General features: G+C 45.5%; 1 protein-coding gene across 2 annotated transcripts in view; it reads right to left on the bottom strand.

Moving 5' to 3' along the window:
* Window positions 1–13,349, bottom strand: part of LOC146018457 (general transcription factor IIH subunit 2) — a 47,363-nt gene that overhangs the window by 16,760 nt on the left and 17,254 nt on the right. The window contains exons 8-14 of one of the 2 annotated variants that reach the window (XM_083151875.1): window positions 11,360–11,465; window positions 7,734–7,824; window positions 7,557–7,644; window positions 4,209–4,316; window positions 3,415–3,478; window positions 3,131–3,234; window positions 1,859–1,961 (exon numbers count right to left, since the gene is read on the bottom strand). In XM_083151875.1, the coding sequence (XP_083008001.1) occupies window positions 1,859–1,961; window positions 3,131–3,234; window positions 3,415–3,478; window positions 4,209–4,316; window positions 7,557–7,644; window positions 7,734–7,824; window positions 11,360–11,465 (664 nt within the window). The remainder of the gene's footprint in view (window positions 1–1,858; window positions 1,962–3,130; window positions 3,235–3,414; window positions 3,479–4,208; window positions 4,317–7,556; window positions 7,645–7,733; window positions 7,825–11,359; window positions 11,466–13,349) is intronic. The other variant, XM_083151876.1, reaches the window with a different exon arrangement.

The raw sequence follows: 13,349 nt of genomic DNA, 5'->3' as shown, positions 1-13,349 counted from the left end.
TTTCTGATGTTTAGAAAGCATGACAGTCAGAGCAGAGAGCGATTAAGCCGCGCTCAGTGGGCTGTACAGTATTAAATCAGATAGGTAGCTGGAAGATTCCCCAACTGTGTGGGGCTTTACGTGGGATGGAGCGATGGAGGGGGTGAAGTAGGTTCAGGATTTCTGCATCTGGTGGGGCTTTAGCGCATTAAGCGGCCCCTTGTAGGAATGATTAGAATTATAGAAAAGGATCCCAGTATTTGTTAGGCAAGAGTACTGGTTTGGGTCACACAGGGTCCGTGTCTTTGGGCTATGTAGCATTTCCCTCCTGCTATTGCTGTGAACTGCAGTGCATTAGGGCGCACGCTGCCTGCACAGGGGGGCAGCACTCAGTCTTAGGGCATATTATTGCTTATTATCATGGGACACAGCAATTAATGATGGGCTGCAATGTGCCAGTGGACACACATAGGCAGAGAGTTTGACACTTACCCGCTCTGATGCGTCCACTCCAGTCTGAGCTGCTCCACCACCAAGGACACAGCTGCGCTCTCACACAGGCGCATTTCCCCCTCCCTCCTGTGAGTAGCGCTCCTCGCACTATCTATCCAGGAGTGGGGGGCAGCGTGCTCCCGGTCACTGTGCAGTGCACACTCAGCAGTAAGTGACCTGGAGCGCACAGCAGCAGCAGCACCATTCACCACGACGGACCTGCTCTTTCCTCTCTCTGGCTCCTATACAGCAGGTGGGAGCGGAGGAGGGGTTGACGACCGGCGGCACTGCGCTAGAGGGCAGACGTTCTCTGGCTTGTAGGCTGCCGCGCATGCGCTGAAGAGGCGGCTTTCTTGTTAAAAAAAAAAAAAATCGAGAATAAAAGGTGAAGGCTGGGGCCACATGAAGAGGTCTGGCGGGCCGGATTTGGCCCGCGGGCCTTGTGTTTGACACCCCTGATATAGAGGGTTATCCCTCTGCTCCAACCAATATGGCCGCCGCTCACAGTGTCTTTTGGTACAATCGGGTGGCAATGGCAGTGGTTAGGACTTATGTGAGGGCCACTTACGTGAGTCTGGGGGGTCTTGGTGAGGTCTGCAGGTAGTGGGGTTGTAGGGCGATGACAGGGAGCAGTGTGGAGAGATGTTCAACAGTGAGTTCTGGCTTCCAAGATGGCCGCCGTTACCTCAGCTCCAGAGCTTCCAGGGCCAATTTCTGACCAGGTAACACTGGGTGGGTTCCAGCAGAACCTGGAGGGATCCCGCTGGGTAGTCAGCTAATTTCCGGCTGTCCCTGGCTCTATTTGCCGAGATCGCCGCCACGGAGCTCCGGCGCCGGGCAGCCGGCCAAATCGAGGCCCCGGCTTATAGGCAGGCTAGGCCACAACCTGCAGAGACCTGCAGGCAGCATCTCCCGGGTCCGTGACCGTGCCCAACCCGGTCCCCCAGTAATCAGAGGGCTGTTGAGCGGAGGGTAGGGAGGGAAGAGGGTGAAATGGGGTAGTGGGAAAAAAATTTTGCTGGGAAGGGAGCAGGAGCTTTGGATGGATGCTGCTGTCCATCTCCCTGGCCAAGCCACGCCCCCAAAATGTGTGCTGGACTTCCGACCCTGTTGACCTTAGCCATGTCTATTAGCACCTTATAGTTTAGCTATCTTAATATAATTGCAAGGGTTTTTTTTTTTAGGCTTTATTGATAGCACCAACATTTTCACTTTTCAGAGCAATTGAATTACTCACACTAGTCTCTTGTATGCTCAATTCTGTACAAATGTACAGTATGTACGCATTACAAGTGCTTTTTCTCATTAACATAATGTTACTGTAACAGTTTGTTAGAATTATATTTGTAATTTTTATGTGGTGCGAATATGTATATAAAAATATCACCTTTCCCCTTTATATTCTGCAAGAGAAACTTCTTTAAAAGCATCTAAAGGAAAGAGATGATGGTACGACCGGGCCAAGTGTGGAGCAGACACTAACGTAAGACCTGAAAGAGAGATATAGTATTGTTTAATGACACACTTCTCCCACCACAGGAAGAAATCTATAGACCAATGAGTATATAACATTTTACTGACAGAAAAGAACACAGGTTCCTTCAGCATTTTTTTGTTTAGTCTTAAAGTAATTTTCTGTAGGTCTACATATTAGTAACAGTTCTGTTTGTCTTCTTGTATTAGATTTGAAAAAAAAAACATTAATTTCACAGAGAAACCCTTTAGAATCCCTTGTCAGTTGAAATCAGTGGTTCCCAAACTGTGTGCCTAGGCACCCTGAGGTGCCTAAGGACACTTGCAGGGGTGCCTTGGGTTGGTGGACCAGGATCAATTCATATTATTAATGGTCAATGTAACAGGCAAAACCAGTGCTGGTGGCTGCCAATCGTAATATATGTGGACAAACAGAAGCAAATCCTGTCCCTCACCACATAACTGTGACATATAAACACAATGCACTTAATGTAATATTTTTTTCTGAATTTCTCGATAAGAAACATTTGACCTAGGGGTGCCTTGAAAATATTTTGACGCTCTAGGGCGCCGTGATTCAAAAAAGTTTGGGAACCCCTGGTTTAAATGGAAATTATTGTGCTATTGTTCTGGCAGATGTTAGAGAATCATAAAATCAAAACAAAGTGCAATGTATTAGAGGTGTATTTAATGCAGAGGCGTGGGGGGTTTGTAAGACGAGAATAGCTTATTTTTGACAAGGAAAAGCCATCCTCGCCATCCAAACCCCTCGCTGTATTTAATGTTTTGCCAGAATCCTCGCCATCTGATCCGCTAAAAATAGCAAGGTGGAAACGGTGAGCGATGGGGACGCAGTTGTATACTCTGACGGTGAGCATTCGGCACTGCTCGCCGTCATAGTTTGCCGTGAGAGCATTGAATACACCTCTTAGTGGGGTATTCAATCTTGGGTCATGGCTGTCGAGCTGGCCTGTTCTCGGTCTGCTCAACTGAGAATTTGCAGGCGGGATTCATTGTTCCGCCTGCCGCTGGACGAGAGGGGGCCGTGGCCGCGAGGTGCGAATGGGAAACGGCAAGCTGCAGCCAGGATATCCCTGCATATTGTGGATGGTTCTTAACCCTACTGCGAGTCTGTACCTTTGTGGTTCTTGGAGAGAAAGTAACATAAAGCTATACATTAACTTACGACAGACTTTGCATTCTACAGGCAGTTCAGAGTATTTCGCTTTACACTGTGGACAGAAGTAGCCGCCCAGTGTAAGGCCTGGCTCAGTGTTGCTATCCAGATGCCTGAAAGAAAAATAGTAAAACATGAATATAATGCAAGCGCTATGGGATTACAAACTCTAGTGGGATGGGAAAAGAAAAAAAATAATTATAGATGTATATATTTATATGTAGGTTTTAAATACAGCAACTACACAAAATGAACAAGTGTGAACAATTAAGCCCAATAAAGGGAATTCTTACGCCATGCTGAAAGAGGGCTTTGCGTCTTGATCAGAGAGGGAACCCATTGTGTGTTGGGGAAAGCCTAGCAAGGAATAAATAAAATAAAAAACCTGACATTTGTAATTTTATATTGAAATAGCATAATCATCATGGTGAGTATGCTGAACACATATCAGTGACAATGCAGCCAATCACATTCTGTCTTAATGATTCATACAGAATTGGCTGCATTCCCCAGAATACTGATCACCCTGCCAAGGGGATCATTTAGGTTGGCTCACTAAGCAGCGCTGCTTAGTGAGCCTTCTAACGATGCCTGCCGGGTGTGGGAATGCCCACTTCCGCACCCAGCGAATATACCCAACGCACTGCTAATGGATGTTCTGCATTAACATCCATTAGCAGGTTAGCGTGGGAGCACGAAGTCATTCAATGGTCACTGACCATGGAATGATTTCTACAGTGCTCACAAATCTCTGCTGACTGAGGCATTCTGGTCCGAGAAGTGGGTGGGCGGCTGACATCCTGTGACGTCAGCTGCCCACCCCTGGCAGTCAGGTTGCCGCCTGCATTTGCATGGGGACGCGCAGCGTCTTCCTGCATCCTGTCCTCCTCCCCCTATGCAAGTCGGCGAAGGCACCCGCACAGAAGCCCTGTACATGCACATATAAGAATAAGTGCAGAACATGAACATCGGTCCCTCATTCGAACACACAGGCGACCAGAATCAGTGCCCAAATGTCTTACACCGCAGTAAGCAGTTGTCAGGTCACTTAATGAAGAGAATTAGAATGGAATTATAGAATACATACCCATACGAATAAGAGAACATTCAGAACTGTTACTGGCGGCAGGTGGGCTGACATGGTGCATCAATAGTTCTTTGTAATGGCTCTCATCCAAAATGACATGATAAACTCCTTTCAAATAAGCCAAAAAGCCCTCATATAAAATCACAAAACAGAATACATTCTACAGTATGTATTAAAGCAGGCAAAACAAGATCCTGTACAAAATCATTCAGGAACAAAATAAGCCATTTATTGTGAATAGTCAATGGCAGCCATTACAATGGGTTTTTAAATAAAGGAAGATAAAAAAAAAAAAAAAAAGAACTCCTGGATGGGATATTATAGCGCCCCTCCTCTTCCCCGGTGTATTTAGTAACTTCCCATGCGGAAACAACATGGACAGGAAAACCTGAGCAGCCAATGAGCATTTCACAGAAAAGCAGTTGCCAGTAAAGGTGGCCATACACAAGGGCAATTTATGTGAGGCTTGAAATTGCAACGGATTTCCCCGACAGCTTCCCGGGAGTCCTGGATGTCAGATTTTGTACTTGAGTGTTGTTTTCGCATAAGATACATTGCATGCAATTTATCGACCCGTGACAAATTGCATGCACTTTTAACTGCGTATTGATGGGCTGTACTACAGGGTGCTAGGGGGGTTGGCCGAAATAGTGTTATTTAAAGTCCCCCATACACTAGTCCAACTTGTCTTGAGGACAAGTCAGTCCCAATTTGCCCTGAACTCCCCCGGCAGCTCCCCGATTTGGCACTAGATGTGCTATTTTGTACATGGGATAAATCATATGCGATATATATCCCATGTAAATTCCCAGGAGCTGGGGGGGCAGGAGAGTCATTATATAAAACCTGGGCAGCGTCAGAGTCTTGTATTTCTATAACCAGCACCAGGCTCCTGGACCAGTCCTGGTTTCCAAAATACGGGGGGAAAAAGAGAAAGGGTGACATTTAATAGAATGCGATTTTTTCGCACTTTCAAATTCGCCCATGATCGCACTTTTTAGCCGCAAATTCACAGCGCAAATTCAGGGCGCAGATCACAGCTTCCCAGATCACAGCTTCTGTAGCACTGTCCCAGCGCTACAGAGGCTGATAGCGTCTTGGGCTTATGCCTAGCTCAGCCAATCACGCTATCAGCCTCTGTAGCCCTGGGACATCGCTACAGAAGCTGTGATCTGCGCCGGAGAAAGCCGGCTCACCTCGCTGTCAGTGCGGGGTGGGCTGGCTCTGGAGGAGACAGACCAGCACTGGATCCTGGATTGGCAAGTAGATTGGTGTAAAAGTGAGGTATGTGTTTGTGTGTAAAATAAAGTTATACTTGTGTGTGTGTGTGTATTTTAATTTAACATTCTTTTTACAGGTGGACTACAAGTCCCAGCGGGCCCATTAATGCCCCGCATGCTGGGACTTGTGGATCTCCAAGTCCCAGCATGTGGGGGAGGTCTGCTGGAACTTGTAGTTCTCCTGCATAAAGCAATGTTAGGTATGTGAGATTTAACCCTATCAGGCCGGTATCCACTGACCACAGACGCCGGTGACAGCCCTGGACGGGTGAAGCCTGGGGGGTCCCCACTCCTCCAGGTACCCCGTCCAAGGCTGACCAGCCACGGTGCTCATGTTTCGGCCGGGGGACCTTATATAAAAAAAGTGTCAGAAACCAGCACTGGGCTCAAACAGCCAGCTGTGTCATGTCAAAGGCAGGGGACACTTTTTACATAAGGCCAAAGCATGAGAAAAGTAGCTGGTCAGGCCAGGAGCCAGGTCACCCAATAAAGCCCCCCCCCCCCTCCTCCCTGGGCTGTGGGTGGTGGGCTGATGCCATTGTAATAAACATATTAAAGCATTGGTGGACAGTGGAAGCAGCAGGCTCGTGAGGATTTTCTCCTGTGTCCGGGGCTGCTGCTGCCGCTGGGTAGAAGGGGGAGCGGCCACTGAGCAGGGAGGGAGGCACTGGAGAGGAGGCGGCTGGATACCTCGTAGCGGCCAGCTGCGGAGTTCTGATGACTGTCGACCTGGCAACGGATTTCACCTGCTGCAGGTGCGACCTAGGATGTGCAATACTATGCACACGTGAACACGCATTGCATCATACCTCATGTCATGTACATGCAATCTGGGCACTGTACATGCGATTTATCACGGAAATCGCATGTAAATTGCCCAAATCGCATGTATATCGCCCTACTGTATGGGGCCTGAAGTTCTCATTTCCAAATTTCTGCCAACAGAATGAAAGTGGTCTTTGGTGCTGCCACTGTAGCAACAATCTTGTCTAACTTCTGACCAAAGAAGATATTCCCTGCATATGGTAGCACCTCTAATGCCTTCTTGGAATCAGTGCCTGCATGCCAGGAACGCAGCCAGAGAGCTCATCTAGCTGCCACAGTGGACTGCAATGGTTCAGAGGTCAAGACCACTGTATAAATGGTTGCCTCACCCAGGTAAGAACCTGCCTCCTTCATAAGCCTCACAATGGGCCTTAGCTTATTCCTATTAGTAACAGAAAAAAGAGTCCGTCCTCTAAAGCCTCTTCCCAGTGGCCAATGGCCTTAGCAATCCCTGGGTGACACAAGGGGTGGGTGCGTGTAACTGCACCTGCATTGGTATAGGCAGGCCATGAGATCCATATGGGAACTGGTATACAGAGTAGGAAAGGTTAGAGACTGTAACAAGGCTGGCAATGAGGGCATCAGCTGAAGGAGGGGTCTCCTACTTAGTCCATTCTACAGCTGGCATAAAATGATTCAAGGCACTTAGACAACTAGATGTGCCTATTACAGTAGCTGTAGGCTCTGGTAGTTGTATGCATGCACAAGGTCTCTCCTGGAGTCCTCAGGCTGAAGTCACCTAGCCAGAGCTGCCTCCACTGGCAATGGGTTTTGGAGCGGCTGTGAAGGCATCCTATAGAATGCCCTTCATTTTCCACTATGATGTAAAAGTAAAATAAAAATAAATAGAAAAAGTAACGGGGTCCAAACAGCCCTCCACAAATGGAACCCCCCACATGACTTCATCAAACATAAACTGTAGCTGATAGTGGAAAGGGAGTCCTGTAATGCTAGTTTGGTGCCCAGACTCTCCTGCCCAGGTTGCAGCCATCATCCTTCCTGTGCCCCCCAGATGAATAAAAGATAAGCCTTAAGGGGAAAAAAAAACAATGACTACATTCCTAATGTGGCGACAAGAAAAGTTACAGGAAAGAGGAGAAGCTCCATTATACAATCACAAAGGACCTTTCTCTACCGTATTTAGAATGGGATCACACCAATTGTAATGGCTGTCATGGGGTATTACAGTGAAATGTTTTTCTCAATGGATGCTACAAATGACAACACAGAAGGTCTCTCTCACCGCCAGTCTCCCGAGTAAGAACCGTGCAGACACGAACCTCCGCAGACAGACCTATCACAGACACCTGGATTTTGCTAGCTTTCAAAGACTGCCAGGGAAATCAAACACAATAAATCAACTTACGGTGTAAAATGAAAGCAATATAGAGCTGTAGTTCAGTTATGGGTTAGATGTTACCTTTATCATATCATATATATTAGATGGGTCACATGTTGTCAGGCTGCTAAAAATCACCAAGATCTCACGACTTGTGTGCCCAGGCATGTGTCTGTACGAAAGAGGGACAATTTATTACATGTGTGGTCATAATCGTTCTCATACAGAAGGCTCAACCTGAGGTCCAGTATCAGGATATAAGGTACTTGTGGAGTATCACGGCTCCCATCGTATGGCATCGTATGCCATATGTAGTGGCATACGATGGCATACGATGCGATGCGATGTTTTACCGATTTTTGAGCATTTTTGCTCAAAAATCGTATGCCATCGCATGGCATCGTATGCCATATGTAGTGGCATACGATGTCATACGATGTTTTACCGATTTTTGAGCAAAAATGGTCAAAAATCGGTAAAACATCGCATAACATCGTATGCCATATGTAGTGGCATACGATGTCATACGATGCGATACGATGTTTTACCGATTTTTGAGCAAAAATGGTGAAAAATCGGTAAAACATCGCACGGCATCGTATGCCATCGATGCGATACGATGTTTTACCGATTTTTGAGCAAAAATGGTCAAAAATCGGTATAACATCGTATGCCATATGTAGTGGCATACGATAACATACGATGCGATACGATGTTTTACCGATTTTTGAGCAAAAATGGTCAAAAATCGGTAAACATCGCATGCCATCGATGCGATACGATGTTTTACCGATTTTTGAGCATTTTAGCTCAAAAATCGTATACGATGGCATCCGATGCGATGGCACCCGATTTTGCACTGAAATGCATCAGAATGCATTGAAATGTGTATTAAAGTAGTGAAATGCCCCCAAATGCCATTCCACCCCCACTATCAACGTCAACCCGAAGCGTGGCGAGCGCAGCGAGCCCGCGAGGGGCGGCGGTACGCGTCCTACGACCTTTTCATACCCCCACTATCCACGTCGGCGTGGAGTTGAGAATAGAATAGCGTGGCGAGCGCAGCGAGCCCCGCGAGGGGACGCGGATACCTGTAAAGCCCGCAAGGAGACGCGTATAGCTGTGAAGGTATCCGCGTGCGCTCGCCACGCTTCGGGCTCGGTGGCTCGCTGCGCTCGCCACACTATTCTATTCTTAACTCCACGCCGACGTGGATAGTGGGGGTATGAAAAGGTCGTAGGACGCGTACCGCCGCCCCTCGCGGGCTCGCTGCGCTCGCCACGCTTCGGGTTGACGTTGATAGTGGGGGTGGTGCACTATGAAAAATGGCATTTGGGGGCATTTCACTACTTTAATACACATTTCAATGCATTCTGATGCATTTCAGTCCAAAATCGGGTGCCATCGCATCGCATGCCATCGTATGGCATGCGATGCGATCGCATACGATTTTTGAGCTAAAATGCTCAAAAATCGGTAAAACATCGTATCGCATCGTATGACATCGTATGCCACTACATATGGCATACGATGTCATTCGATGTTTTACCGATTATTGACCATTTTGGCTCAAAAATCGGTAAAACATCGTATCGCATCGTATGACATCGTATGCCACTACATATGGCATACGATGTCATTCGATGTTTTACCGATTATTGACCATTTTGGCTCAAAAATCGGTAAAACATCGTATCGCATCGTATGACATCGTATGCCACTACATATGGCATACGATGTTATGCGATGGCATACGATTTTTTGAGCAAAAATGGTCAAAAATCGGTAAAACATCGCATCGCATCGTATACCATCGTATGCCACATGCGATGCGATTTTTAGCATACGATCTGCATACGATGCAGGTCGTGGGAGCCGTGATACTCCACAAGTACCGGATATAATCAGTACAAATGCAATACTGAAGCCTGGGAATCATTTTAATACAAGAATACAACTACTGTATAGAAAATTCCCTGCAATTCTGAAGATACTAAAAATGCCAGGAGTTCAAATATGCTGGTCTATGCACTAAAAGTCTAACAGGTATATTTACTAAGATGGGAGTTCTATTGAAGATGAGATGTTGCCCATAGCAACCAGAGTCTATTTATTATTTTCTAGAAGGTGCTAAATAAGTAGAATCTGATTGGTTGCTATGGGCAATTTCCCATTTTCAAAAGAACTCCCAGCTTAGTAAATTTACCCCTCAGAGGCCATTGCTACCATGAATTTTTCCCCAATAAGTTAACCAGGTTCTGAGGTGGGAGTTCAGCATGGAATAGCAAGTACTGCATCTTGGCACAATTCATGTGCAGAGTGTTTGGGAGGGGCAAGTCAGGCTGGACATAAATGATGCCAGTGGTTCCCAAAGGGTGCCGGACGGGGTCCCGACAGTCTGGATCTCGACAAGCATTTACCCTACATCGGGAGCCCGACTAATGACTGTCGGGATCCCGACTGTCGGACCCCTGTACCACATCCGTTCCCAAACGTTATAGAATCAAGGCACCTTAGAGCAGGCATTCCCAGCCATGGTCCTCAAGGCACACCAACAGTGCAGGTTTTGTAGATATCAAGGCTTGAGCACAGGTGACTTAATTAGTACCTGAGGGATTCTGATTAAACCATCTGTGCTGAAGCCTGGATATCACTAAAACATGCACTGTTGGTGTGCCTTGAGGACCGTGGTTGGGAATGCCTGCCTTAGAGTATCAGAATTTTTCTTTTTCCTCGGCCAAAAGTTCATCATAAATTTAGAAATAAATATTTAATGAAGTAAATTGTATTTATATGTCACCCTTAGGCATACTTGCCGACTTTTCAGCTGCCCTCTCCGGGAGAGGGCAGCCAGCTCTGGTAGGCAGGGGGCGGGGCCACATCTGGGAGTGAAAAGAGGCAGTTCGGGGCGTGGCCACACAGATGCTGCCCTGTTGGGGGGCGTGCCTATAGTGTTGCGTCATTTTAGCCCCGCCCCCCGCTGTGCAATGCCGGACACATCGCGGGAGCTGAGGGGGACATGCGGGAGGATTGCCACCCTTCCGTGAGGGTAGGCAATCCTGCCCTTAGGTTTAATTATTGGTGAAGGATAAGTTTGTCTTGTGTATGTTCACACATAATATGAATGAAAGCCAATAGCACAGATTTTGTAGATTATATTGACATAAATAATCTGAATTTGTCTTGGACCACCAACCCAAAACACCCCTGAAAGTGTTTTGCGGCACCCCAGGGTGTCACGGCACACAGTTTGAGAACTGCTGCAGTATGCAACTATTGGCAGATCGAGCATGAGAAATCTGCCAACATGCACAACTGGCCCAATCACTGGTCAGCTGCTTCTGGCGGATGTACTGTATACCCTTCCCTGATATTTACCATTATTCACAGGGGAAGAGTGAGGAATGGTTTCCTCCTCTGTAAAGAAAAGCAGATGTTCTGTGTACATTATAAGGCCTTGCTATATAATGGATTCAGGTTGTCACAATCTCAATCCAGCCGAACAGTCAATTTATGCCCAGTTTAAATTGCTACTCAGTATGGGTGAGCTACCTGTGAATACGCTAGTATTAAGCAAGCATGCAACAACAAAAAAAACAATGTATCTGCACCCCTTGCATTGAAACATTGTTTGTCCAGGTGCACATAAATAGGCCTATTATATATTCTAAAGAACGAGGTTGAGGGTAAGGTAAGGTGTTACTGACTTCAGTGTCTGCAGTGCCAGGTTAAGGGAGTTGTAGAGAGAGGGCTCGCCATTGCAGGTCATGTCTACAGCTTTCTTCAAAGCGGCTATGTGCTGCCTGGGGTTACCTAGTGGGGAAAAGAAGAAGTTCTGAAGTGACAATCTCAATGCTCTTTCTAAAACTTTGTATAGGATATTGATATTGTGGGGTTGCGGATTGGTAAAAGGATGGATACAATTGCATTATATGCAGATGATCTCTTACTCTTCTTACAGGATTATGAATCCGCTATGCCCATGGTTTTGAAGGTTATGGAAAGTTATGGTAGATTTTCGGGACTAGAAATTAATTGGAATAAATCCTTCATTATGCCTTTGAGAGGTAGTCCTCCAGCTGAGCCAAAAATTTCATTACCATTATGCTGGACTGATCGGTTTAAATATTTAGGAATTAATATAACAAATAATTACAAAGATTATCTTTCATTGAATTTTCTACCGATTCTTTCATATCTTCAAGACAAAACAAAAACTTGGGGTAAACTGCCTCTAACAGTAACAGGTAGAGTGAATCTAATTAAAATGGTTGTACAACCAAAAATTTTATATGTGGTCCAGCATTCTCCAATGTATATTCCTACTAGTTTTTTCCGTAAACTGAATGGCTTGATCTCCTCTTTAATTTGGGCAAACAAACGTCCAAGAATTAGGCTTGATAATCTAACTAGAACAAAAGTAGAGGGGGGGCTAGCTTTACCACACTTTAAATTTTATTACTTCGCTTCGCAAATGACACATATTCGACAATGGTTACAGGATGAATCACCTGATCCTTTATCTTTGGCATTTATACAGCATACTGCTTCTGGTAGAACCCCGCTTCAATTACTCTTGAGTAGTGAAACCTCTATTAGAGGATCCCCTATTCTTACACAGGCCCTTAAAATTTGGCGAGACATTCAAGTCTTGTTTAAATATTATGATTATGACCCTGACACTCCTCTCTGGCACTCCCGTCGGTTACCAAAATTAAGGAAAATTTCTGGAGTCAAGGTCTGGACTCCTTGTGGAATTGAGACATTAGGTCAATTATATAATTCTGGTATTTTGAAAACATTTCAACAACTACAGGCGGAATTTAATTTATCAAGTACACTTTTTGTCATTATCTACAACTGAGAAATGCCCTACAAGCTCAATTTGAAGATTCTCCCCCTAATATTGCTACATCGCCTTTGAAAAAGTTTCTTTTAAATTTGAGAGAGAAAAGGAGTATTTCTGTGGCCTATTCCTTCCTAATATCTGAATATCATACAGATACCATGCAGGTTCAACGTCAAAGATGGGAGACAGATCTGGGTATCCTTAATGATATGGAATGGGATGCTGCTAGGGAATTTCCATCCCTTGCCACTTCTTCAATTAGGACTCAACAGATTCAATTATTTATATTATATAAAACATATTTGACTCCAAAGTGCTTGGTCAAATTTGGTGGTAGAGATTCAGCTGAATGTCCGAAATGTAGAGGGGCAGATTGTGGCTTTTGGCACCTTATATGGGTATGCCCTGTAGTTCAGAAATTTTGGAAACAAATTAAGACTGCTTTGATAGTCACAGGAATCCCGTCGGAGTATCTTACCCCCAGGGTATGTTTGTTAGGTGCAGGGGATGCTGAATTACTTTATAGGGATGATACTATGTATGTCATTAACCTGACTGCCCTAGCAAAGGTTTGTATAGCTCGCGCTTGGATGGCACAGTCAGGTCCATTATTTAAAGAATGGAAGATGTTGGTCAATTCTACTTTACAGCATGAAAAATATATATATATGTTAAGGGGCAAATTGTCTAAATATGATAAAGTATGGCATCGATGGATTAACTCAATTTATGCCGATACATTCTGAATGGCTCTAATGTCCAACTGTCTATTTAAATTTGCAGCCACTGATGCCAAATAGTCGTTACAAAACTATATGACTTCACTAGGAAAATATTCTTTCTTGATG

Source organism: Crinia signifera, chromosome 1 (assembly GCF_055691185.1).
Source record: "Crinia signifera chromosome 1, ASM5569118v1, whole genome shotgun sequence".
Taxonomy (NCBI): Eukaryota; Metazoa; Chordata; class Amphibia; order Anura; family Myobatrachidae; genus Crinia; species Crinia signifera.
Note: the sequence above shows the minus strand (reverse complement) of the source record. Positions and strands in the feature narration are given on the sequence as shown.